General features: G+C 54.7%; 1 protein-coding gene and 1 long non-coding RNA gene across 3 annotated transcripts; one reads left to right on the forward strand and one right to left on the reverse strand.

Annotated features, from left to right (window-relative positions):
- Positions 1-86: 86 nt before the first annotated feature.
- On the reverse strand, positions 87-25,947 carry PRMT5 (protein arginine methyltransferase 5). Of its 2 annotated transcripts, none has more exons than XM_078619630.1 (17): positions 25,692-25,947; positions 20,226-20,344; positions 18,777-18,862; positions 16,825-16,959; positions 15,960-16,096; positions 15,172-15,221; positions 12,978-13,141; positions 11,670-11,831; positions 10,751-10,828; positions 10,331-10,389; positions 8,116-8,238; positions 7,312-7,487; positions 6,233-6,342; positions 5,732-5,825; positions 5,484-5,600; positions 4,296-4,360; positions 87-2,288 (listed from the first exon to the last, which is right to left on the reverse strand). In XM_078619630.1, the coding sequence occupies exons 1-17, from the start codon at positions 25,787-25,789 to the stop codon at positions 2,136-2,138; spliced, it is 1,926 nt and encodes a 641-aa protein (XP_078475756.1). In that variant the 5' UTR covers positions 25,790-25,947; the 3' UTR covers positions 87-2,135. The 2 variants fall into 2 exon arrangements, with proteins under 2 accessions (XP_078475756.1, XP_078475757.1); XM_078619631.1 differs by lacking the exon at positions 25,692-25,947 and adding an exon at positions 25,153-25,253.
- Positions 8,104-14,146, forward strand: LOC144736942 (uncharacterized). The gene is made up of 2 exons (XR_013588850.1): positions 8,104-8,270; positions 10,651-14,146. It is a non-coding gene; the product is annotated as an uncharacterized LOC144736942 (long non-coding RNA).
- Positions 25,948-27,763: the final 1,816 nt, after the last annotated feature.

The following is a 27,763-nucleotide window of genomic DNA, read 5'->3' on the forward strand; positions in this document are numbered from 1 at the left end:
ATTGAGTGCTCTCGTTTAACAGTAAATTATCACCGCAACAAGTGGCTGCGTTTACAAACCTCGCAATGTTTTCACCGCAGTTCGGATTAAAGAAGTAACTTTTGTTTTTATTTTTCCCCAATGCAAGCTTCCAATTCGATACAAAACATCACAGGGGGAGGGTGGGCAGTCACCATCAGCGAGCCATGGCGTTCGTGTGGGGTGAGGCGGACGGGGGTGAGGGACCATGCATAAGGACACAGTCTTGGAACGTGAACAATGCAAACAACGCGTTTGTTCAAAACGACGGCGCCGTTCCCCCGGTTGTCGGTGTGAACGAGCTTAGCGCGCCGCTTCGTGAGCTGGCAAACGAGGTGGGGACCACCGGAGCCACGGGGACGTGGGAGAGGAGCGGTCCGAAATGCTTGGCAGGCACCGCGCAAGGCGACGTTCGCGGCGACGTTCGCGGCGACGTTCACGGCGGGGTGGATCGGTGGCGCCGCGGTTAGCACTCCGCACGCTGCGAACCCGAGCGACGCGGATCGGCGTCGGTGGCGGAGTGGCATCAGGACCGGACCTGCACTGGCTGTCGCTTCGCCGAGCTGCGTTGACTGGCGTGGTGAAGTACGGTAAAATGAGTGACGTGAGGAGCGCGGGGGTGGGGTGGGGGAGCCCTCGTTGCCAAATCGTCACGATTCAGGCTTGCGATTGACAGTAAGAATCATTATTTTGAAACGTTTCTGTTCTCCAAATTCCGAGTCCGCTGCCATCGCGGCGCGAAGCCACGATATAAACGATCCACCGTCGTTGACAGAATCGGCAAATTCGTCACGCACCTACCGCATCAACGCCGTCGTACAAGAAGCACGCGAAGTTGAAGTAGCGAGTGCACACGGACACGCACACGCTAAGCCGTGGCTCGGCTCATACCGTGGCTTAGCCAAGGCTCGGCTCAGCCGTGGCTCAACTCATACCGTCGCTGGGCTCAAATAAATCTTAAGCTGGGCTTGGACCGTATTCGGAGGTGGCCAAAGTTTTCAAAACTTTTCTACTTTACCAGGTAAGGCCTCACTGATCTATGTGGCTATTTTTTTCAGAAGCAACCTGGCCACTACAAATGACAGCTCTACGAAGTGGCTCATCATCATCACGTGGAAATGTATAGCAGCCAAAGGAGCCAGGCCCGAGCCAGGCCGTGACTATGAATACAGACCTTAGTCTGAGCAACTAAAGCGGTGAAATATGTAGTTAGACACTCTTAGTTAACGGATGTTGGAGTGATTCATGAAATCCCTCCTCCCACATTAATCGGTGGCAGCCAATCGGTGATTGCAGCAAATCTTTTCGTACACATGACCAATTATAAATGTTGTCTTCCTCAGCGCACTATCTCGAATAACATTACCACCTCATCTCTTTATTATCATTATCTTGGAATGCGTCTTCACTCGGACTCGCCATATCCCGCCTCGTTAGGGCGGGACACGTTTAGGTCATTGGTCGGCGGTGGTCGTCATCGTCACGCGTGAGAGGTGGCTCTCGGCCACACGCGGTCATCGCTGACTAAAAAAAGGAGCGAAAAAAGAAACGCTTCACGCTTTAACGTCGAATACTTCCGTCGCTAATTCATTTACCAACAGTGGGGGGTGGTGGGGGGAGGTGGCGGTGACGCGACCCAGCGATGGCGGGTAGCGCTGTTCCGCTGCTCGTTGTCGCACGGAGGTTCGCGGTTCGAGCGGCCGCCCCGGTTAATACTGCGGTGCGCGTCAGCCCCGAGAAATACCGCCACGCGCCTGTGTGCTTCACGGCGGACGTCATAAAGATGCCGTGACGCCATTCGCAAGAGCAGGTCACTGTGGCGCCGGCGTCGCCGTCCGACTTTGCTACAACTGAAACTCCCCAACCCCCCCAACCCCCCACCGCAAATGACTCAACGTGAACGACGCGTGGCAAACGCCGGTCGCTCCCCCCCCCACCTTGCTACTTCGAAAACTTGGCAGAAACCCTCCTGAAAAAAGAAAGACCAAGAGTCGCACGCGAGACTCGGCGAGGCTTTCCTGGGTAAACGAGCGCAACGACGACGACGGAGGCGGAAATGGGACGCCGCGTGCGCAAAGGCCTCTCCCCCCTCTCTCCCCCCTCTCTCTCCGCGTGGTTCACAGGCCGATGGTGGAGGAGCGTCCCGCGGGGTTGTGCAGGACGGACGTCATCGGGGACGTGATGGCCCACTCGTACCACACCTTCTGCTGGTTGCAGCAGCGCCAGAAGCGGAGGCACACAGTGTCGCCGCTCCGCACGGGCATGGGGTGCTGGGGGGGGGTTGGGGAGGACAGGGGGGGGCGAGACGGCGCGTTGACGGAAAAGCAACGGGCGGGTCACGGGTCACGGCGAGCACGTTTTGTGCGGTCGCTGTCGTTCTCAAGGCCTTAAAATACTGCGGTTAAGCGAGTGTCTATGAAGGCCGGCACGGCACACGAGGGGGTGGGTGGCCAGCACCACGCCCGGCCGCCTTTGTCTCCCCAGTGGCGATGTTTACTACACACCGCATCAGGTACTCATTTGAGGCTGAGTCGATTTAGGGGAGGCCCAGGACCGGTTCAAATAATCGTCACTGATGTTGGCCGCGAGTGGCAATCGAACTCGGGTCGCTGGGTTCGTAGCGCAGTGCGCGAACTGCTGCACCACCGCTCCCCACACACAGACACACAACAACAACAACCGCCATTCGCCACTAAGTGGCGGTGACGTCACCACGACGCTTGTGCCAGGCCATGTGCACCTTGAGGCCACGTGAAGTGTCGAACGCCCGCTGGCAGGAGGTCACGGGGCAGACCCAGGTGCCACGGGTCGACTGACCGAGATGACCGAGATGACTGGCTGATGCACCACCTGTGCCCCCTACTGTACCAACTTGCTGCGCTTTAGCCACCCGGCGCTCCGCTCGTTGTTGTGAGCGTCGCTCCTCCGCCCTCCGTTGTTGTTGGAGGGCGACTGCCTCCAACTGCCCAGTAGCGTCCTTCACGAGCCTCCTCCACTGAGGCCGATCTTGACACCGCTGGTACCAGTCATCGGCAAGTCCACTCAGCTCCACGTCCTCCTGTACCACATCACTCCATCTCTTCTCTAGCCCGTGCCGCGCCCGTTTAGCCCCCTCGATCCGGCCGAACAAAAGCTGTTTAGGCATGCGGTGGCTGGGCATGCGGGCTACATGACCCAGCCAACGCAGCCTTGCCTGCCGGAGGAGCTCACTGATGGGACTTTGCCCAGATCTTTCAAGGACTTGTGAGCTCCTCACACAATCCAGCCTGGTTAAACCCAGGATGGATCGTAGGCAGGCCAGCCTAAATGTTTCCAACCGGCGAAGATGCTCCACTAGGGGGGTCCACGTTTCGCAAGCGTAGAGAAGGGAGGGAATGACCGTGGCCGAGAAGACTTGAAGCTTCGTGCGGAGCGACAGACCAGGTAGCTTCCACACAGCGTTACGCAACCGATGAAAAGATATTGCCGCTCGACTGATTCGGAGTGAGACCTCTGCTGATAAACTGGAGCCGGTCATAAGCACACTGCCCAGGTATGGGAAACTCTCCACTCTCTCCACAACTGCCCCATCACCAATTGGGAGTTGTGGGGGTGGAGTGTCCGATGGTACAAAATACCCAGGCAGGTGCTTAGTTTTGGTGGGGCTGATGGTAAGGCCCCACCTCTTAGTGGCACGCTCCAGTCTCAGCAGCAGCGTCTCCAACTCCTCTTCTGAATGAGCAGCTATTACCAAATCATCGGCATACATAACGTGGTTGACCAATAGGGAGCCATCCCTTGATCGCACCCGGGCGTCGATCAGCCTCCCATTATATCTGTACCAAATGGAAATTCCCCCGGTACAGCTATTGAAGGCTTCACGAACTACGCAGTCGAAATAGATGTTAAATAATGTGGGAGCCAGAGGACATCCCTGTCGCACCCCAAGGTGTACAGGGAAAGGCTCCGACTCCCGGCCACGTAGTTTTACCCGGACACAGACACACACACACACAGCTACACACACACAGCAGCACTACAGACACACAGCACCACACACACAGCACCACACACACAGCACCACACACACACACAGCTACACACACAGCAGCACCACACACACACACACAGACACACACAGCAGCCGTGGCGAGAGCCGACCAGGAGCCTCCTGAGACTCGGTGGGGGAGGCTCTCCCTGGGCGAAGCAGCATGGCGTGGGGCTCGTTGGGCCTTGCTGGGCAGTAAACATTTGAGACGATCGCGTTGTAACTTGCCGCGGGTTCATACTTCGCTTACCTTGATGGGGAAGAGAATGGGAAACCAGGAGAACATGCCGGGAGAGTGGGTCTCGGGATGAATGCCTGCAAAACAAAACGCCGCCCCCACCGTCTGTTACACCCGTCACCTCCTGCTTTGGACGTAAGCGCACCCTGATATGAGTGCACAGTCGGTTCATCGAGCGTCACGTCTTTCGCGCGCCCCGCGTTCAATCGAGTTGCCAAAAGTCGCCAGGCAGCGGGGGAGAGAAGGGGCTCCATCGGTCACAACTTGACAGACACCAAAGTACCACTATCGAGTTTTGTATCGAATCAAACCTCCCCGCCCCCCCCAACCCCGATGATTCGCAACAGTCGAGTTCCGCAAGTGGGGTTCTCTAACATCCGCTGCGACGCTGACGGCACTAAATGTACGGCTAATGCTGTGCACACACCATCGCAGCGTTCACCGGGGGGGGGTGGGCGGCCACCGGCTGGATTCGAACAGCGGAACCTTTGCAACAGTGGGCCAACGTGCCACCACGGCTGGGCAGCGACACCCACCCACGGCGCACGCACGATGTCTCGTGGCCAGGGCGATAAGCTAAAGCTAAACATGTTTTTTTGTTATTTTCCCGGGCGTAAGGCCCACCGAGCTATGTAGCTCTTTTTCAGTAAAGCGACCCGGCTAAGACAAATGATAACTCAACGAAGTGGCGGCTGATCATCGTGTGGAAAGTGATGGCAGCAGAATACTCTGAACGCGTGTTGTTGATTCTAAATGTGGAAGGAAAAACCGTAGCACTCAAATAAAAATCCACGCAACCACGGGGAGAGAGACACGCAAACTCCAAATATACAGCAGCAAGCGTCAGGGTCGGGATCGAACCCACGACCTCCTGTACACCAGGTGAGGTAGTTAACATCTCCCAGCCACCGTGATAATGATGAGAGAGACACAGACTGCAAATATACAGCAGCAAGCGTCATGGTCGGGATCGAGGTGGCTTATCACGTGGAAATGTATAGCAGCAGTCAAACACTCTAAACCACGCTAATAATGTACAGAATCAGAAAGTGTGTAATACAGCAAGGGTCAGGTTCGAGATCGACGAGGGAGTTAACATCTCGACACTGTGGTGCGTGTCCCGGGATGAGTGGAACGGCAAATTATGTTTGTCTCGCGCAGTGCGACCGCACGTGGGTGCGATGTCGCCAGCACACGTACTTAGCGTCACGTCCTTGTACAGCACCGTCTCAAAGTATCCCGCGAAGCCGTGCAGCACCGTGTCTGTGCTGATGGGGAACTCCAGGGCTTTGTAGCGGCTGTTGTCCTTCCCGGGCTCTGTTCACAACACAAAGTCAGAGAACCCCCGTGAAGCCTTAACAGACCTTTTGGGCGAATGTTCGTTGGTACCGGGGGAACCCGACGAGCCGTGAAGCTCTTTTTCCAACAGGCGTCGTCCGGCAGCTCACCTGAGTTGGGATGCACGAACGTGAAGCAGGGCTGTGGCTTGGCCAGCTCGTGGTAGTTGTGAAGGCGCACCACGTAGGGCATCTCAAAGTGGGCCTGGGCGAACACGGCGCACACACACACAAGTGTCACGGCACACACACACACAGAAGCGTCACGGCACACACACACACAGAAGTGTCACGGCACACACACACACACAAGCGTCACGGCACACACACACACACACAATCGTCGCCACACACACACAAGCGTCACGGCACGCACACAAGCGTCACGGCGCACACACACACACGCGTCACGGCACACACACACAAGCGTCACGGCGCACACACACACAAGTGTTACCGCACACACACACAAGTGTCATCACACACACACATAAGCGTGTTTGAACGAGTGAATGAGTGAGTGAATGAGTGGATAATTGAGTGAATGAGCGAGTGAATGAGCGAGTGAATGAGCGAGTGAATGAATGAGTGCGAGTGGGATAGCGGCCTCACCTCTGGATCTTTGTCCTTTTCGCGGCAGGCGCGCACCTCGTTGTAGAGCTTGGACGAGGAGATGGGGGAGATGTAGGAGGTGTACTCACGCGGGATGCTGATGCCGTCCTCTGAGGGGACACAGCAGCGGCGTGTTAGATTTTTATTTTTCGATTTAAAGCTTTCGTGACTGCAGGGATTCATCTTCTTGGTTCTTTCGGTAAAGTCACGTAGAAGGGAAATAATAAAAATAAAACATTATAAAACACAATTCTCACGATGTTTCGGCTACAACGCAAGCTCTTCTTCCCCCTCCAACCCAGCTTAAATATACGCTCCAAGCTTGGTGGTGAGGACGGCTGCTTGCGTTGTAGCCGAAACGTCGTGAGAATTATCTTATTATGTTTTATTTTTATTATTTTATTATTTCCCTTCTACGTGACTTTACCGAAAGAACCAAGAAGATATATTTTTATTGTTATAACCCCATTGTGCCATCGCTCATTTTGTTAGCAAGAAACGTAAACCGTCATCACGCAGACTCCGGTGGTCATCCTCGCAGCAGCAGCAGCAGCTTTTGGCTCAGCCGTCGCCTCATCGCGCGGCGCTTTCCTCTGCGCTTCTGCGGCCGTCTGGAACGCGCTCTTCAGGTAAGGTCATGCGGTCATCGGCCGGGTGGCGGCGCGTGAAGTGAGACCCATGTGTGCGTGTGTACGTGCGTGTGTGTACGTGCGTGTTGGAGGTAGTCGCCCTCCAACAACAACGGAGGGCGGAGGAGCGACGCTCACAACAACGAGCGGAGCGCCGGGTGGCTAAAGCACAGCAAGTTGGTACAGTAGGGGGCACAGGTGGTGCATCAGCCAGTCATCTCGGTCAGTCGACCCGTGGCACCTGGGTCTGCCCCGTGACCTCCTGCCAGCGGGCGTTCGACACTTCAAGTGGCCTCAAGGTGCACATGGCCTGGCACAAGCGTCGTGGTGACGTCACCGCCACTTAGTGGCAGTTGTTGTTGTGTGTGTACGTGCGTGCGTGTACGTGCGTGTGTACGTGTGTGTGTACGTGCGTGTGTACGTGTGTGCGTGTGCGCCAGGACTCTCTACCCGAGAGGAAGCGCTGCGCCCCGTCCAGGCACTCGGGGGAGAGTTCGTTGTCGCCGAAGGAGCCCAGCAGCTCGCTCACGATGATGTCGGCCTTCTCGGGCGCCAGCCACTCGCGCATGTCGCACGACACCACGGTCACGCGGTCTCCCCACTCCTCCGCCTTCCAGTTCTCCAGCCTGGGTGACGTGACGTATGCACGGACGCGCGCGCAGTGAACTTCTTTTACGTAGCCAACCGCGCTAATCGGAGGTGCGGGGGTAAGGGCAACAAACTAAACACGGATAAACGAATGCACACTTTGGTTTGCCGAGGCTGCTCAGTGGCAGAGGGCAGAGGTCGCAAACGGGTTTTGATTCCTTACCCGTACCCGGCTGCACCAGGGTCGCAAACGGGCACCCGTACCCGTATCCTACCCAATACCCGGCTACTCGTACCCGGCCGGGTATCGGGTAGGGTACGGGTATCGGGTAGGGTACGGGTATTGGGTAGGGTACGGGTATCGGGTAGGGTACGGGTATCGGGTACCCGATTGCGACCTCTGGTAGAGGGGTACCTCCAGACTCCCCGCGGTGGGAGTGGGGAGATTATAAAATGCATCGATTTTTGGGGTCTCAAAGGGGGGGTGGGGATTATATGGCACCCCCCCCCTCGACCCACACCACTGCTCAGTAGACACCCTGAGTAATGACTCGGAATCGAGGCATCGTCTCTCTGTGCAGAAGACCCCACCCCACAGCCCCCCCACGACCCCTCTCCCCCCCCACGACCCCCCCCCCACCCTCCCGCCCCCCCCCTCCCACGTACGTGACGACAGCGTTGGGGTTCTTCTCCACGGCGTAGACGCGGATCTTCCTGCCCGCGGCTTTCGCCGCGCGCAGCGAGGAATTGACCAGGGGACCTCGTCCCGCGCCCAGCACCATCAGCACCCTGGGCACACGCAAAGACGAAGGTCAACCAAGGTAGCCTTCAACGGACGGTCCGCGGCTAAGTGCCGCCTACGAAGGCCGCCATGGCGCGCGAAGGGGAGGGGGTGGGGGGTGGCAAACGCCACGAGCCCAGCAGCCTCCGTCTCCCCGGTGCTGACGTTCGTTTACTAAAGATGCTCACTTAATGTCCGAGTCAACGTAGGGAGGGAAGAGGCCCAGGACCGGCCCAGATATTCGCTAGCCACGTTGGCCGTGAACAGGAATGGAACTCGGGTCGCCGGGTTCATAGTGGTGGGAATGGGGGGGGGAGGGTGCGGATGGTTACCAGGTCACCTTAGTTTATATTAACGACGCGAGGAGCTTCGTTGCCGTCGAGTGTGGACGGCACTTAGAAATCGATTCGACTTTGCTCGCCGCTCCACGGGCGTTTAAATTCACCCAGCGGCATCGCCCCCCCGCCCCCCGGAGTCTGAGACAACGGACAATCGCGCGAGGGACGGAGAACAAAAAAAAAACAATGGTACGCCTTTCAAACGTCCTGCACTCGGGAGCGTTTAACGTAATGAGAAGGCCAGGCCATGTATCACATCATGGGGCCCACAATTGATCAAAGCAGGCACCGCTGAGTGGAATAATTCAAACGGATTAACCCTCTCCCGTTCCGAGACGTCTGCAAGTGGCAGGGTGGGTGCGGCGCGTCTCCTGTTCAACGTCGAATCTCGGACCGCGGTGCGAGCGGCACGACGCTAATTTTATTTAGAGAGGCGCAGCTGCAGCGGCGCCGTTCTTGAAGGCGTCGTTACTCACCGCACGGAACCGTGGCGACACGACCGCCGCCGCTCTACGACGGCTGGCGGCAAACCGCGTGGCGGCCTTGCGGTGGGAGGAAACCGCGGCACCGATAAAGTTACCTCGTTTTTAGTTCACGTGCGCGTCACCGGATTGGGAAATTGGAAGAAAACGGGACAGGGTTAACTTCTCGCTGGGCCGGCTTCGTCTCCACTACTCTGGACGGGGGGGGGGGTGATCCTCCAAGGTCACAATCACGCCGGCTGCAGGAGCACGAGTGAAGCGGGGCTCCGTTTAAGAACCAGGATTTAATAGAAGCTGAGGAGATGGGGGGCGGGGGGCCTTTGTCTGTTGCTCAACGGCTACTCTCAGCGTAACAATTTCGTCAATTTAAAATCCGGTCGTCGGAATTTTTTTTCTTCGCAAATCGCGTTTTTCATCAGGACCCCCCCCACCTCACACCACCTCTCATCTCCACGCTGTCTCTCCAGCGACCTCTCTACGAACCGAGGCCCATCACCCGAAACGTCGCCCGTTATACCATCGTACTTTTCACGGCCACGCGCTCGCGCACGAAGCGTTGTTCATGACAAAAGCTATCGAGTTTTTGGTTGGCTGTCAACCGCAGGCTTGGGCGCAACTGCAAGCACCAGAAGCCTTCACAAATAATTTGTTTAAGTAAGAGGTTTCTTTCCGAGTTACCTTTCAGAGAAATCGTCAAACGGATCTGACGAGGGGGGGGGGGGGGGCGGGCACACACAGGCTCCGGCGCACCGCCCGTAGCAACGCTCTTAACCATAACCAAGGTTCTTGTTGGGTTCGATGGCGTAAATACAAATGTGTCAGTAAACCCGCCACCACCACCCGGCGCAGCCACTTGGCAAGGTTTGTCACGTAAGCAAAACGTGCCAATTCGTTACTAGTCCAGCACTAGCCGGTTGTGTGTTGGAGAGTAAACGACATTTACAATTCGAGTACCGTGATGTTCCGCCGGTAATTACAACCAGCATCATCAGGCGACAGCCACAGAGTAGCGCAGAAAATCCTCCTCCTCTTTCCCGGGGGGATAAATGTGATGTGGTCACTTGTCAGCCAATCAGGCGCGAGGACCAGAGGGGTGTGTGGGGGGGGTCACGTATTCACATAAATGGCAATGGATATCCACAATTATTGGTTCACGTATTCGCAGTTCATCAGCACCAAGCGAGGCGGTGTCGCACGCTCAACGAAACTAAAGCGCGGCACTCACAGCACCACCAAGCGAGGCGGTGTCGCAGGCTCAACAAAACTAAAGCGGCACTCACAGCACTCGCGAGTCCTTCTCCTCTTCCGGTATCTTGTCCAAGAGTGCCATGTACACAGCCTGCGGAACCAGCCGTGGACGTTAACACGAGCCCGCACGGGGGACCCATAGAGACACAACGGAGATGCCGCATGGGAGACCAATAGCGACCCGCAGATGGATAGAGATGCGGACAGATATGCAGAGACACGCACAGATACAGTGAGACCCAAAGAGGAGCAGACGCATTGAGACCCATAGATATCCAATGAGATGCATAGAAGTACAGATATACACAGAGATACAGATCAGAATGTTTTTTCTTACGTTATTTTACTGCAGGACGGATTGTGGAGACCTTCAACCAGCAGCGGATTCATCATGGCTGACGATGACGACGACGACGAAGACAGCTGTGACAATGTGTGTGTGTGGAACTCACCCGCTGATATTGGGAATACTTGATCGGATCCTTCTCAAACACTTCGTACGTCTGAGACTCCAGGTTGTCCATGAGCGGCTGCGGGGTACACAAGCGGCGTTATTAACACAGCCACGCCAGGGCGCCGCCGTGGCGAGATGTTGACTCCCTCGCCTGCTATACAGGAGGTCGTGGGTTCCATCCCGACCCTGACGCCTGCTGCTGTATATTTGGAATTTGCGTGTCTCTCTCTCATCATCATCATGGTGGCTAAAAGATATCAACTACCTCGCCTGGTGTGCAGGAGGTCGTGGATTCGATCCCGACCATGACGCCTGCTGCTGTATATTTGGAGTTTGTGTGTCTCTCTCCGTGGTCACGTGGATTTTTCTCCGGGTCCTCCGGTTTTCCCCTCCACATTTAGAATTACGTCACGCGTTTAGTGCGGCTGCTGTAACTGTCCACGTGATGATGATAAGCCACTTCGTTGAGCTATCATTTATGGCCAGGTCGTTTCTGAAAACGAGTTACATAGCTCAGTGGGCCTTGCCTGGTAATAGAAACATAACATATCCACAGGGTGCTTAAAAAAATGTTAACATTTTACATGGGACTATCAGTATTCTACCAAATTCTCAGAAGTGTTAACATTTTTTTAGTGATTTGCTTACCTTCCCTATACTTTGCACTCCTATCATGTTTTCGTACTGAGTTTGTCGTAACTTCCTGCCCCCCCCCCCCCGCTACCCCGTGCCCCCTACCGGACATCTGTGTGGAGGAAAGAGCTTTACAGCTCATGGGATTCCTCCTCCTCCTCCTCCACCTCCTGCAGTCTAAATAAAATATTCCCCAGGAGGGTGCCAAGTGCTCCAAGCGACGCCTGCGGCCTGCACGACCGAACCCAGGGGGGGCAGCCGCGCGTCTGTCTCGAGACGGGCACCTGGAGGGGGCACTGCAGGTAGTCCTCGTAACCCTTGGAGAAGACGTCGTAGTTTGACGGCGGAGGGCGGTGCTGGGACAGGTGCTGCAGGTACTGGATGTACGTGCGCAGCTCCTTGTCCGAGTGGCAGCTCATGCCCGTGATGATGAACTGAACGTCCAGCTGAGGGGGACGGAGGGGGGAGGCGCCGCACGCGTTGAGATCACGGCACGCAGCCAAATACAAAACAGTCGCGATGGAAACTATTGAAACAACAAACTCATTATCTTACCCAGGTAAGGTGCACGCAACTCTTTTTTCAGAAGTGACCTGGCTATCACAGCTCAACGCAAGTTGGCTTATCATCATCGTTACGTGGCCATTTATAGCCGCAGCGGACAAATAGTCTGAACGAGTGACGCTGTTTCTAAAAGTGGAACACGGAGAAAAATCCACGCGACCACGGTGAGGGAGAGACGCAAACTCCACATATACAGCAGCAGCAGGCGTCAGCGTCGGGATCGAACCCACGACCTCCTGTACACCAGGCGAGGGAGTTAACATCTCCTAGCCACCGTGAGGCCCCCCGATCGCCGTCACTGCCATCAGCACCGGACGGGTGGCGACGCGGCCTCGTGCCCATCGAGGGAGGAAGACGTCTGTGAAAAAGAGCTTCACAGCTCATCGGATTTCCTCCAGGATAAAATAAATACTTATTGTGGACATTTGGTATTCACGGATAATCCAGGTTTTTTTGGGTTAGATCACGTAAATATATAAATGTGTCGTTAAAACCCGCCACCACCCGACACGGCTAACTAGTAAGGGTTGTCACGTAAACAGAACGTGCCAATTCGTTACTAGTACAGCACATCCGGTGTGTTGGAGAGCAAAGCCACAACATTTACAATCTGAGTACGACGTTCCGCCAGAAATGACAACCAGCGTCATCAGGCGACAGCCAGATTTGTGGAGAAATCCTCCCGTTTCGTTAAGGAAGCCCAATGTTTTTGTACCTCCTGTCGATTGCGCGCACTCCTGTCGATTGTGTTCACATCACGTATACAGCGCAAGGAGTTTGTAAATCTGGACGACGATTAAAAAAATGCGCATCTCCGAGCGCGCTCCTAATATCGTAAAGGAAGAACGTTCCAGACGGCCGCCAGAAGCGCGTCTCTCCGAAAGCGCCGCGCGATGCGGCGGTGAACCGCCGTTTTTGTTCCGACGGCCGAGTCAAAACCGCCACCGCCGCCACCGGCACGACAGGAAATTCGCGCGGCGGTCTGCGTCTCCGTCCGGCGATAATGGAGGCGGCCCCCGCGGCCGCACCTTGAAGAGGCGGAAGACGAGCAGCTGGTGCGCCTGCGCCAGCACCGGGAATCCCTTCTTGTTGGTGAGGAAGGTGCTCGTGTGCAGCACCACCGCCTTGATCGGCTCGCCCAGCCACTTCTGGATCACCTCCTCGCTCGGCAGGTCGACCGACAGCTCCAGGGCTGTGCGACGAGACGGGGAGCGGCGACGACATCGAAGCCGCGCGCCGGTTAAGGCGTGCGTCGAATTCGAGCGAGGCCGACCCTGCTGGCGAGGCACTGAATAATTGTTTTTTTACCCTTCTATCTGGCAACAAAACTGACACCTTTTTTACAAGGAGTCATGTTTGCATAGACCACAATAACTGCAGTCATAATGCAAACAAAAAACATAACTCTGATAATATATGCACTGTCCTTGAAGTTGATTGGTCCACACCCGAGACAGCTTTCCTTAGAGCCTAGTCTCACATGGGTTGGACCAGATGACGCCAAAAGGCGCACAACTCAAAAAAAAAGTGTCAGTTTTGTTGCCAGATAGAAGGGTAAAAAAACAATTATCATATTTTTTACTGGCAAATGAGATTCCAATGGTGAGGCACTGAATGTCGAAACCGGTCAGGAGATCGTTTTCCTGTCTTTTTTTGCTCGCGCCAAATGCAATTCCGCTGGCCGTACGTGCTTCTCGGGCGGGTCATGGCACCGCTGGATTGCGCAAGAAATAGATTTAACGCGGAGCAGTCGGCTTACGCGGCCAAACATACGATTCACGTAAGTAAAATGTGTCGGATACCCTCCTCCGCCCGACACAGCCAATTAATCCTCTCCCGTCCCGTGACGTCTGCAAGTTGTAGGGTGTGGTGTCTCCCGTTCACCGCTGAATCGCGGAAAGCGTGAGAGCGGCTCGGCACTAAATTATTTTACTTCAGAGGTGGAGCAGCAGCAGCAGCAGCGCCGTTGTTTTTGAAGACATTTGAATCGTAGCGACATGGCTGCTGCCGCTCTAGGATTGCTGGCGCTAAACTGTGCCTTGCGCCCTGCCGCATGGCCTTGTGGGAGCCTCGATACCGACAAAGTTAGTTTATTTTCTCTTCCGGTTTAGTTTTGACGATGGACACGTACGTCACCGGAATGGAATCGGAAGGAACGGGAAAGCGTTAATAAAGCTGTCATGTGATGAGCAAACGTGCCAATGTATTACTGCTTCAGCAGCACCACTGGTCTAGCCATTTCAATGTTGAGAGATTTCTGTCGAACACACCGGTGTGGTGGTGGTGGCTATAAAACGAAACTGTTTTTATTTTAGCAGGTAAGACCTACTGAGCTATGTAGCTCTTGTTCAGAAGCGACCTGGCTACCACAAATCAGAGCTCAATGAAGTGGTTAATCACGTGGAAATGTACCGCGGCCTCATGCTTCAAATGCACGTTTCTAAATTTGGAGGGAAAAAACGGACGACCCGGAGAAAAATCCACGCGGCCACGGGGAGAGAGAAAGAGACGCAAATTCTAAATATACAGCAGCAGACGTCGGGGTCGGGATCGAACCCACGACCTCCTGCATACCAGGAGAGTTGGTTAACATCTCCTAGCCACAGTGGCGCGCTCTCTCTCTTGGCTCTTATTCTCAAGTAAACGCCACCAGAGAGATTTCCCGCTCACATGACTTTGACAAATTGCTAAGGTAACGCTGATCGGGTCCACACTTTACCGGCTTCGCACGCAGACAGCTGTTGTCCACGCACAGAACACTGCACCGCATCTGCGAGCGCAACGACGCATCGGTGCTCAATCGCAGTTGATTATTAGCGGGTGTTTTGGCCTACTCTTCCACACTGGCCAGGCCTCTTGGAATGTACGTACCGTCCGTAGCCAACCGCGGTAATCGGAGGTGCGGGAATAGTTTAGTCAGTTCGGTGAGACTACTAAACTATGCCCTGCCCTGCCCATGGACTAACTGTGGTGTTACCCACGAATACAGGCGGGCGGATAGCAGTGGAGTGAACCTGACAAACGCTCGCCGAATGATTCGACTGCCACGCCACGGCGGATACCGACCGCGGTGACCTCTGAACCGCAAGTCCAGCGCGCTAACCGTCAAGCCGCGGTGAGTTTTCTTATTTCCTTAAATCAACGTGTCCTGCCGTAGCCAACAGAGGCCACGACGCTTCACGTGCGGGCAGCCGCACGGCCTGCCATCTTCCGGCCACTCACCCAGAGAGATGCGCTTGTTGTAGTCGCAGAGAGACCGGAAGTTGTTCCACCTGTGGGTTGGGGGCGGGGTGGTAAACAAAGAAGACACCATGCAGCTCAGCTGGGAAGGCCTCATCCCACAAAACTGGGCATGGTGGCCAGGAGATGTTAACTCCCTCGCCTGGTGTGCAGGAGCTCGTGGGTTCCAGCCCGACCCTGACACCTGCTGTATCTTTAGAGTTTACGTGTCTCTCTCTCATCATCATCATCACGGTGGCTAGATGTTAACTCCCTCGCCTGGAATGCAGGAGGTCGTGGGTTTAATTCCGACCCTTGACGCCTGCTGTATAATTTGGAGTTTGCGTGTCTCTCTCCCCTTGGCCCCGTAGATTTTTCTCCGAGTCCTCCGGTTTTTTCCTCCACATTTAGAATCAACGTGACACGTTTAGTGTATTTGGCTGCTATAAAATTTCACATGATGATGATGATAATAAGCCACTTTGTTGGGATATCATTTCTGATGGGCAGGTCTCCTGAAAAAGAACTGTATAGCTCAGTGAGCCTTACCTGGTAAAATAAAGTAAAATTTAAAAGTTTTAATAGTTTCGATCACGACCGTTTGTTTGAATTTGGCTGCGTGCCGTCATCACAACACGGCAGCGTGCCCTAAAAAGTTTAGTGAAGAACACCCCCCCACCGCCTCCAGCCCTCCCCCCGACCCCACCCCGGCCTCCTCCTCCGCACCCCTCCCCCCTTGTCCTGCACTCCTCCGCCAACCCGCGCACAGACAGGGCCACTGTGAGCGTTACCAGGCCCAGGTGTCCTGGGGTTCGGTGGGGCCGTTGAGCTCTCCGGGTTTGCCGCCGCCGCTGTCGTTGTTGTCGTCATCGTCCACCACTTCGTCAACCTCGTCAGCCGCGGAGACCAGGGGGACGCGCATCCAGAACTGGGTGAGGGGAGAGGGAGAGGAGGGGAGGGAAGGGAGGTGAGGGAAAGGAGGGGAGGGAGCCTCGTTTAGCAGGGTGGACGTGTCGTCACTGCAGTGATATACGTTTGTTGAACTTCTTCCGCGCCCTACGTAGCCAACCGCGCTAAACGGAGATGGCGGGGGAAGCACAACAAACTAAACACAAAAAGCAGTTCTCAACAATTCAGTCCGCAGGTGACGCTCGTGCTTCACGGCGGGAAGGGGCTGGGTTCGACTCACCGACCCGGGCGCCTTTCTGACGACCGCTGCGCGCGGGTGATCCCGAATTAAGTGAATAGCGGTAATAACCGGGGTGGCAGCTGTTCCCCGTGGATGCACGGCGCCCCGCCTTCGGCACGTGGCCTGACCAACGGGCGGCGGGCCGGGCTGCCGGTAGGGGCTGCGGTGATCGCTGTCGTCGCCGCGTGTAGTCCCATCCGAGGAATTTTTTGTTTACGTGGGAAATTTAGTTTGAGAAGCCTGCGCCCATGCGTGTGTGGGCACAGCGCTTAGCACGCAGCCACAGACAACCGGTGACGACTACCTGAACCGGTCCCGGGTCTCCCCTAGGTCGACTCGGCCTCAAATGAGTTACCTGGTGCCGTGTGTAAAAAAACATCGAAAATCGCCACCACGGAGAAAAAGGCGGCCAGGCGCGGTGCTGGCCACCCACTCCCTCGTGTGCCAGTGCTCTTGTAGCGTCTCACCGCTTGGCTGTGGTGACCTTTCTGGATGTGGTTGATGAGGACGTGCGCCAGGTTGCTGTTGTCGGCCTGAGTCAGCGGGATGACCACCGCTGGAAGACTCAAGTAGGCCGTGAAGTTCAGCTCCTGGATCAAGGCCTGCGGAAGAAGGGCGCCACGGTGACGAGGAGATGTTAACTACCTCGCCTGGTGTGCACGAGGTCGCGGGTTCGATCCCAACCGTGACGCCTGCTGCTGTATATTTGCATCTCTCTCTTATCATCATCACGGTGGCTAGATGTTAACTACCTCGCCTGGTATACAGGAGGTCGTGGGTTTGATCTCCGTGGGGACAGTCCGGAGACATTCACGGTTAACTCAATGACACTCGCTCAAAACTAGCACTGACAAACGACGACATTGAATGCTCGACATCTACAGGATACAAAAACCCCCAAAACACACCAACGCAGAGAAGCAGATTTACAAACTTACGGAGGGTTCGTGAAAAAAAAAAGAACCAGCGCACCACTGGGGACCTGGCTTCGAATCCAGGCAGCCGTCTGTGTGGTTACACCGCGTCCTCAAGCGTCGGACATTGGCGGTCTCAGCCCGATCATCAATGACAGCACCACAAACAAAACAAAAACCCATCAACATTAAACTGGGCTCCGAAACCACATTTTGCCGAATTCCAGCCGTGAGGATGAACCTTTCCCCGTTTGACATTCGCACCAAGCAAGACCCTCACTCTATCTCTCTCACACGGCAGTGCGCGGGGCGGGGCGATGAAAGTGCTGCCTCCCTGTGCTCTGTGCGCGTGACCAGAGGCCCCCTTGACGCCGGGAACCCCCGAGGGGTAGCCCTGCGGTATCCACTTCCGCGGGCCATTCTGTAAGACGCAGGGTCGCACCGCTCTGCGAGCGACGCTCCGAGCGGATTCTTTGTCTCGTGACGACGCGATGTCAATTGGCGGTCGGGATAACATTCGGAGGGTGGTGATGTGGGGGGTGGGGGTGGTGTGCGTCAAAAAAAATATTTAACAATTTTTTTGAACACACACCAGCGCCATTATCCTGCCTTGGCCGACAGCCGGCCGGGAGGAGATTAGCTCGCCGAGAATTTCCCCAACGATAGCTTCCGGGCACGCGAACACGGCAGCTTTCGCGATAACGACGATTAACGGCGCGCACTGGCGAGCAGCTGTCAGCCAATTTGAAAGGGGTTTGGGCTGAGAAGGGCAAAGAGGAGAGCGCGGCGATGTCATCCGAGGCTCACGCCGTGTCCCGTCCTTCCCGATGCACAGAAGAGCTTGGCTAGGGGGGGAGGGCGGGGGGGGCGAGGCAGCGAGGGGGTGGGGGTGTGCAACGGACGAGTCGATTCGTACCGATTCACATCGATCACTGATCCACGGGCAGACAGGCCCCCATGTTGGTGTCCAGTGCACATGACATCGTTTGTTTCCACTTTCCTCTCCGCCTTGTGCCAATGTTTCTGGCGCCAATCTCTCACGTCGTCATCGTCGTCATCGTCGTCATCGTCATGCCATTCTCCCTGTTAAGACTCTTCCTCGCTTTCCGATTCCTGACACCAACACCACCACACTTTAATTGTCCATCCCACATCGATTCTCAGTGGTTACGAATTACTCGGCGACGCTGCTGCTGCCACTGCTGCTGCCGGTGCTGCCGCATCGGCAGCAGAACTCCTCGGCGTGTCTCTCAACGTCAACAACAACAACTGTGCGCGGCCTTAAACATTTTGAAATGCATCTACTGCCGCGTAGATCCGGGGGGAAACCTATACCGCTGATTTAAAAGGTGAAGGTGCAGCCCTGCAATTACTGGCTCAAGCCACTGCTGGCGGAAGGGCCTCTACTATAGACGAAGCTCCAGAGAGCCCCCTCCAGGCGAGGTGCTTGGCCTACTTTTCCACGCTCGGCACCGCGTCTCTGGAAGAGAACGACGACGACTTACTGCCTCTGAATTCTTCCGGACGTACTCCACTTCGGAATCCGGTTGTAGCCACGGCGACAGCTTCCCCACCACCAGGCTGCCCCAGTCTGCAACACAAAGGCAGCGGCGGGCACAGAACGGGCGCGTCATAAACCCGCACGAAGGAAAGCGCAACGCTCGCAACAGACGGTAACCGTGACGACGAGCAGGGGGGACCGACGCTCGCAAAGGACGGTAACCGTGACGACGAGCAGGGGGGACCGACGCTCGCAAAGGACGGTAACCGTGACGACGAGCAGGGGGGACCAACGCTCGCAAAGGACGGTAACCGTGACGACGAGCAGGGGGGACTGACGCTCGCAAAGGACGGTAACCATGACGACGAGAGGGCCATGCTGCTGATGCTGCCGCTGCTGCGTGCGACCCCCAATTGAGCCAATTTTGCAGTTGGTTTTTTTTCAGCGTTGAGATGTTTTGGCCAATACCAGGTCCTGGGAAACAAACCCAGCACCCTGCTTGCCGCGAGGTGCAAGTTAAAGCGCCGTGCGCATCACATCAATGCGGCTCGCATAGCAGCAGGAACAAGGGGGGGGGGGGGGCACCACTCCTAATATGATGGTGAGATGTTGACTACCTCGCCTGGTGTGCAGAGTTCGTGTGTTCGATCCCGACCCTGATGCCTGCTGCTGTATATTTGGAGTTTGCGGTGTCTCTCTCCCCGTGGTTGCGTGGATTTGTCTCCGGGTCCTCCGGTTTTTCCCTCCACATTTAAAATCGACGACACGCGTTTAGAGTATTTGGCTACTACTATGAATGTCCACGTGATGATGATGAGCCACTTGGTTGAGCTATCGTTTGTGATGGCCAGTGGGCCTTGCTCGGTAATATTGTTGGAAACTAAGCTAGCAGTGGGGGCTCTCTGATTTATGGTGGTGGGGGGTGTAGACACCACAGTCATGGTGGTGGTGGTGGGAGTGGTGGTGGGAGCCACTGTAGCCACAGTGGTGGTGGGAGCGGTGGTGGTGGTGGTGGGAGCGGTGGTGGTGGGAGTGGTGGTGTTGATGGTGGGAGCGGTGGTGGTGGGAGCGGTGGTGGTGGTGATGGGAGCGGTGGTGATGGGAGCGGTGGTGGCAGTGGGAGCCACTGTAGCCACAGTGGTGGTGGTGGTGGTGGCGGTGGTGGGAGCGGTGGTGGCGGTGGCGGGAGCGGCGGTGGTGGTGGTGGGAGCGGTGGTGGTGATGGGAGCGGTGGTGGTGGTGGTGGTGGTGGGAGCGGTGGCTGTGGTGGGAGCGGTGGTGGGAGTGGTGGTGGTGGTGGTGGGAGCGGTGGTGGTGATGGGAGCGGTGGTGGTGGTGGTGGCGGTGGTGGTGGCGGTGGTGGCGATGGTGGTGGTGGGAGCGGCGGTGGTGGTGATGGGAGTAGTAGGTGGGGGGCAGCCAGGATGTCACCGCAGTCCGGCTCGGGCCTCACCTTGGTTTGCGAGCAGCAGGTCGGAGCGGGTGAGCGGGCCGGCCCGGGACTTGCCGGGCTCCACCAGCGCCTCGCGCTTTTGCCGCGGGTGCACAAGCGGCACGCACACAAAGTCGAAGCTGAGCACACAGGGGTGGGGGCGTCACGGGAGTTAAAGGCGCAGCCCTGCAGGCTCCCCCGCTTGCGCCGCTGCTGGTGAAGGGGCCTCGACCAGAGGTGGACCCTGTCGAGGTCATTCCCAACGTGCGCATCTTCCCTGAAAACGTTTATTTTATTTTTTGAAATTATCGCAATTTAATCGTTTCAATATTCATGTTCTTTGCTGTTATTTTTGTACGCCGAAAACTGATATCCGTGTGTATTTATGAGGTGTGGAGTTAGAACGACTTGTCCGAAAAAAACCCCACACACATTCCTGATTTATAGGTTATTAAATTCTTGCTCCGGCCATCATTCATCACGGCAGAGTCAGCGGAGGGAGCAGCGCTGGCGCCAAACGTGCGCCCCCTGGCATGGACCGCTCTCGCTGCCACACGCCGGCCTCTACACAGATTTGTTTCATCATGGAAGGGGGGGGCTGTCGCCATTCCTTCCGAGGGTCGTGGTGACCCCCGACTTACGACGGCTCGAGTTGACCCCCCCCCCCACTTTTTACGACCTTTCGTATAGCGAGCGAGACCCCCACAGTCACGACCAAACTCGGATCTACAACCGGCTCACGACTGCTGCCGACGCCGAGTCGATTGGCGATGAGTCTGCGCATGTCATGCGCAGACTCGTAGTGTAGTGTATAGTAGAGTAGTGCATAGTGTAGTGTATAATTGTAGTGTATAGTGTAGTGTATAGTAGTAGTGCATAGTGTAGTGTATAGTAGTAGTGCATAGTGTAGTGTATAGTAGAGTAGTGCATAGTGTAGTGTATAGTAGTAGTGCATAGTAGTGTATAGTAGTGTCGTGTTTGGTTGTGTATAGTATATAGTGTAATATTTAGTAGAGTAGCAGTGTAGTGTATAGCGTAGTGTATAGTATATAGTGTAATATTTAGTAGAGTAGTAGTGTAGTGTATAGTAGAGTAGTGCATAGTGTAGTGTATAGTAGTAGTGTATAGTAGTGTCGTGTTTCGTAGTGTATAGTATATAGTGTAATATTTAGTAGAGTAGTAGTGTAGTGTATAGTGTAGTGCATAGTGTAGTGTACAACCGACACGTCATGCACAGACTCGGTGCCATCAGATGGCAGTGCTTTGCCCTCCCGCCGTGTGCGTGTGTAACGGTGGCACTGCTTTGCCCTCCCGCCGTGTGCGTGTGTAACGCTGGGGCCCGACAGCCTGCAGCTGCGCCGAGAACGAACACAGCGGCGTCTCTTTCTCAACGCTCTTCACTTCTTTGTAAATTGTCTTCACATTTTTTGAACAATTTTCGCCTTTCGCTACGTCTGAGAAGAGGAAATGTGACGCAGAAAAGCACTTTAGGATTTTTCCAATGTGGTTATTTTCACTTAATAAGTTATGTAAAGTTACAATAAATGTATGTTCGGGTTATTTAAATGTATTTTCGTGGTCAATTTTTCTATTTTATTGGTACGTAATGGGTTTCCAGGAACGGAACCCCAATGGCATAACAATGCACTCCCCTGTGGGAACTAAGGAGCTGGACTTACGACGTCGTGCAGGAACCAATTAGGTCGTAGGTGCGGGGGGTGGCATGCAATAGTTGACATGTATAAGGCGCAATTCATCCCAAGTTAGGAGAGAAAGTAGTGCAGACTCCACCGGGTGATACGTGGGGATGTGTGGGCCAGGCGAAAGAGGCGAGTCCTTAGTAGAGAAGACCGAAACACAAGGCGAGCGACCGCGCCTGTCTGACCCGAGGCGGCAGGGCCTTCCGTAGTCTCGGCGCAGTGCAGGCACAAGGCTCGGTCACCGCAGGTGCATCGTCTGATTCTCGGCACGTGGAGCAGGATGTAAGTTCGCGGATCGGCGAGGTAGCGACGGTGCGGTGCGAGTGACTCGGCCGCTGAATGCAAAATGTCGCAAGGCCGTTCAAGGCCCTTGTCTGTGAGCGGCAACTTTTCTTTTTAATTCGACACGAAATTTAATTGGAAGCCAATACAGTAAAACCTTGGATTGCGAGCATAATTCGTTCCGGAAACGTGTTTGTAATCCAAAGCACTCGTATATCAAAGCACTCCTATATCAAAGCACTCGTATATCAAAGCACTCCTATATCAAAGCACTCGTATATCAGTTGTGATCACGTGACGCTCGGCAGACAAAGCGTATACACGTACTACTCGTATTGCAAGACCTCGCTCGTTTATCAAATTAATATTTATTTTAAAATTTTGCTCGTCTTGCAAAACACTCGCAGACCAAGTTAGCCACAATCTAAGGTTTTACTGTACGGAGTTTTGTATTATCGCGTTACAATGTGCTCACGGAAGGAGGTTCGCGTGAGCATCCTGGCGGCTGCGTTCTCAACCGGTCGAAGTCGTCCCAACACTCTGCTCGAAACTCAGAGCGACACTTCGATACACGAAGTGTCGTCGTTTAGGTGACGGCCGTCGGCCAAAATGACGAAAGAAAAACTGTTGTCCGTTTGTGTTCCCGAGGTGTCGTGCTTGAGTTGGGTCGCGCTATTGACTTCACGAATCGAAGTTGTTGTTGATGTTTTTGTTGTGTTGTAGTTTTTGTTGTTGATGTTGTCTTTGTCTCTCGTTTGCATCCTCGTGTTTGTTTGGTTTGTACAAGTTTAAGGCCGCATCACGTGCCTAGAATTTACAGGAATCGATCATTAAAAATTATAGCTCGCTATTTTATGCAAATAACGAGGTTCAGAATATTATATTCTGCATCCATACACTTACCCACATACACAATACAATCATTTATTCACTCACACGCCAATGCGTTAAGTCACTCACGCATGTATTCACCCACACACTCAATCATTCACTCTCCAATGCCATCATTCACCCACAACCATTAATTCAGCACATCCATGCATTAGCTCATTGGCCCATGCATGAATTAATGCATTCACTGCACCCACGAATTAATTCATGCAATTACACACCCACTCATGCATTCTTTCATTCACTCACGCATACCAATCCTACACACACACACCTTTCCATACATTCACTCACCCATCTTATAAATTCATTAATTATCCTGCACACAATGACTCACACACCCATGCACTCATTGATTTACCTACATCATCCATACAATCTCCTACACAACAATCCATACACCCATGCATGCATCCACCTGCACTCATTGATTCACCTACACAACAAAAAAAGAACAAAGATCCCCCGTGTAGCCTTAACAGACTGTAGGGGCAAGTGCTGTTAGCGAGTAGCACCTATGAAGGCCGGCACGGCACACGAGGGGGTGGGTGGCCAGCACCACGCCCGGCCGCCTTTGTCTCCCCAGTGGCGATGTTTTTACGCACCGAACCAGGTACTCATTTGAGGCTGAGTCGACCTACACAACAATCCATACACTCACACCCACGCATTAATTAATTCACCTACACTAATCCCATACATTGATTCATTCCCCAACACCCCAACAGATACTAACACACCCATTAATTCATTCACCTACACTAATCCCATACATTAATTCATTCCCCAACACCCCAACAGATACTAACACACCCACCCATTAATTCATTCACCGACACTAATCCCATACATTAATTCATTCCCCAACAGATACTAACACACCCATTAATTCATTCACCTACACTAATCCCATACATTAATTCACTGCCCAACACCCCAACAGATACTAACACACCCATTCATTCATTCACCGATCCAATTCCATTCATTCTCCTGCACCCCAATCCACTCGAACCCCCCTGCATTCATTCATTTACCAAACACGAATCCGCGAATCCCTTCTCCTGCACACTGAAATCCACCCTCGCTCACCACAGACATCTATGCCTCTGGACACACCACACACAGCGCCTGTGTTACATAACACACCGTGCATACTGTGTCCCTCTGTGTGCATGTCCACGGCTTGGCAGGGGGCTAGGGGGAGCGGTGGCACCGCGGTTCGCGCAGTCGCACTACCCCCCCCCCCCCCCACTGGGAGGGCAACCAAAGTTCAATTCCCGACCCAGTCGCTAATATCTGAACCTGGGGAGACAAAGGCGGCCGGGCGCGCCGTGGCTCCGACCACGTGCGCAGTTGCGGCCTTGGTGGGCGCTGGCGGGCACTTGCCCCATCACGTGGAGTGCTACCAGGAACACCTTTGTCTGTGCGGTGGTGTAGCGGCCCTCCGCCTAGGTCGACTCGGCCTCAAATGAGTACCCGGTGCGGTGTAGAAGGGAGACAAAGGCGGCCCCCCGGGCGTGGTGCTGGCCACCCATCCACTCCACCTCGTGTTGCCTTCATAGCCGCTGCTCGCTAGCGGCACTTGCCCGACAGTCTGCTACAGGCTACACGGGGGACCTTTGTCTTGTGTCTCTGGTGTTGAACACAACAACCACAACCACCACAACCCGCCCGCGACCCCAGTTCGACCCCGGCCCACGGCCACAATGGCTGGGGGCCTACACGAGGCCGCCGGCTCTGCGCCTCCAGTGAGGCGGGCGGGCGGGCGGGGGGGGGGGTCCTGCAGCGTGTGGCGAGGTCGGCAGTGGGGAGACAAAGGCGGCCGGGCGGGGTGCTATCATCACCACCATCATCATCATCACCATCACCACTAACATCACCACTAACATCATCACCACCATCACCACCAACATCACCACCACACCACCACCACCATCATCACCACCACCATCATCATCACCACCATCACCACCAACATCACCACCACCACCACACCACCACCATCAACCACCATCACCACCACCATCACCACCACTATCACCACCACCACCATCACCGGCGCCTCGTGTCACCGTGATTGGTGGCGCGCTGCCCACGTTGAGTCGCTAGCGGCACTTGCGGCCTCAGAGAGAGATAGAGGTTGGTGGATGTGTGTCATCCTCCTCGTGTCGTGTGGTGGTGTGTGTGTGGTGCGTGTGGTGTGTGGTTGTGTGTCGTGTGGTGGTGTGGTGGTGGTGTAGTGGTGTGGTGGTGGTGGTGTAGTAGTGGTGGTGTGTTGGTAGTGTGGTGGTGGTGTGTGGTGGTGTGTGGTGGTGGTGGTGGTGTAGTAGTGGTGGTGTGTTGGTAGTGTGGTGGTGGTGTGTCGTGTGGTGGGTGGTGTGTCGTGTGGTGGTGGTGCGTGTAGTGGTGGTGTAGTGGTGGTGGTGTGTGTGGTGTAGTAGTGGTGTGTGTGGTGTAGTGGTGGTGGTGTGTGTGGTGGTGTAGTGGTGGTGGTGTAGTAGTGGTGGTGGTGTAGTGGTGGTATAGTAGTGGTGGTGTAGTGGTGGTTGGTGGTGGTGTAGTGGTGGTTGGTGGTGGTGTAGTGGTGGTGGTTGTTCGTGTGGTCTCTCACCCCTGCCTGGACGCGGCGTCCATGGTGCTGGCGATCTCGGGCGCGCACGACGCATCCCGCCCGAACGAGATGCGGGTGGAGGCGTGGGACGAAGCCATCTCTCGCTGCCGTCTCTACCACAAGAACACCACCACTACTACCACGCGAACACCACCACCACCACGACAACCACCACTGCCACTACCACCACCAGCAGCAGGCCGCACACAGACCACGCGTGCGAATCGATTCCCTAGTCGAGGCGAAGTGAAAACGCCGCCGCCGAATCGATTCTCTGTCAGCTCGCTACTGATCACCCACAGCAGTCAAAGCCCTCCTCATCATTAGTGTCCTCAGCTTGGCACACACCAACTTAGACCTCATCAGTGTCCTCAGCTTGGTACACACCAACTTAGACCTCATCAGCGTCCTCAGCTTGGTACACACCAACTTAGACCTCATCAGCGTCCTCAGCTTGGTACACATCAACTTAGACCTCATCAGCGTCCTCAGCTTGGCACACACCAACTTAGACCTCATCAGCGTCCTCAGCTTGGTACACACCAACTTAGACCTCATCAGCGTCCTCAGCTTGGTACACACCAACTTAGACCTCATCAGCGTCCTCAGCTTGGTACACACCAACTTAGACCTCATCAGCGTCCTCAGCTTGGTACACACCAACTTAGACCTCATCAGCGTCCTCAGCTTGGTACACACCAACTTAGACCTCATCAGCGTCCTCAGCTTGGTACACACCAACTTAGACCTCATCAGTGTCCTCAGCTTGGTACACACCAACTTAGACCTCATCAGTGTCCTCAGCTTGGTACACACCAACTTAGACCTCATCAGCGTCCTCAGCTTGGTACACACCAACTTAGACCTCATCAGCGTCCTCAGCTTGGTACACACCAACTTAGACCTCATCAGCGTCCTCAGCTTGGTACACACCAACTTAGACCTCATCAGCGTCCTCAGCTTGGTACACACCAACTTAGACCTCATCAGTGTCCTCAGCTTGGTACACACCAACTTAGACCTCATCAGTGTCCTCAGCTTGGTACACACCAACTTAGACCTCATCAGCGTCCTCAGCTTGGTACACACCAACTTAGACCTCATCAGCGTCCTCAGCTTGGTACACACCAACTTAGACCTCATCAGCGTCCTCAGCTTGGTACACACCAACTTAGACCTCATCAGCGTCCTCAGCTTGGTACACACCAACTTAGACCTCATCAGCGTCCTCAGCTTGGCACACATCAACTTAGACCTCATCAGCGTCCTCAGCTTGGCACACATCAACTTAGACCTCATCAGCGTCCTCAGCTTGGTACACACCAACTTAGACCTCATCAGCGTCCTCAGCTTGGTACACACCAACTTAGACCTCATCAGCGTCCTCAGCTTGGTACACACCAACTTAGACCTCATCAGTGTCCTCAGCTTGGTACACACCAACTTAGACCTCATCAGTGTCCTCAGCTTGGCACACACCAACTTAGACCTCATCAGCGTCCTCAGCTTGGCACACACCAACTTAGACCTCATCAGCGTCCTCAGCTTGGTACACACCAACTTAGACCTCATCAGTGTCCTCAGCTTGGTACACACCAACTTAGACCTCATCAGTGTCCTCAGCTTGGCACACACCAACTTAGACCTCATCAGTGTCCTCAGCTTGGTACACACCAACTTAGACCTCATCAGCGTCCTCAGCTTGGCACACACCAACTTAGACCTCATCAGTGCCCTTGCTAGCTTGTTACAGATCAACTCAGACCTCATCAGTCACCTCCTGCCCCTTACACCTCTCAATGTTCATCCTGCAAAGTCCCATCACAAGGGAGAGACACATTAACAAAAAGACAACACATTTAAATCTTTGTGCTCGTATCGAAACGGCTGTACGCCAGGCCGTATGGACCTGAAAACTCAATGTCCCTGTACAAGAATACGGGGTGAACCCTATGGGTTGACAGGTATGCGATTGGTACCCGTATTGTTTTTGCCAAATATCCACAGGTGATGAAAAATAAGAATAGGTAATTTACCCTTCGCGTTAAAATGTTCAAACACCCAAATGGATT

Source organism: Lampetra planeri, chromosome 63, assembly GCF_965212315.1.
Source record: "Lampetra planeri chromosome 63, kcLamPlan1.2.h2, whole genome shotgun sequence".
NCBI lineage: Eukaryota > Metazoa > Chordata > Hyperoartia > Petromyzontiformes > Petromyzontidae > Lampetra > Lampetra planeri.

Excerpts from the sequence above, each read along its gene's own strand:
- PRMT5 (XM_078619630.1), bottom strand. The coding sequence starts at position 25,789 with ATGGCTTCGTCCCACGCCTCCACCCGCATCTCGTTCGGGCGGGATGCG. Across the intron at positions 11,832-12,977 it reads TCGTCTTCCGCCTCTTCAAG|CTGGACGTTCAGTTCATCAT; the intron begins GTGCGGCCGCGG and ends CGTCCCCCTCAG. Across the intron at positions 6,343-7,311 it reads GGCGCAGCGCTTCCTCTCGG|AGGACGGCATCAGCATCCCG; the intron begins GTAGAGAGTCCT and ends GTGTCCCCTCAG.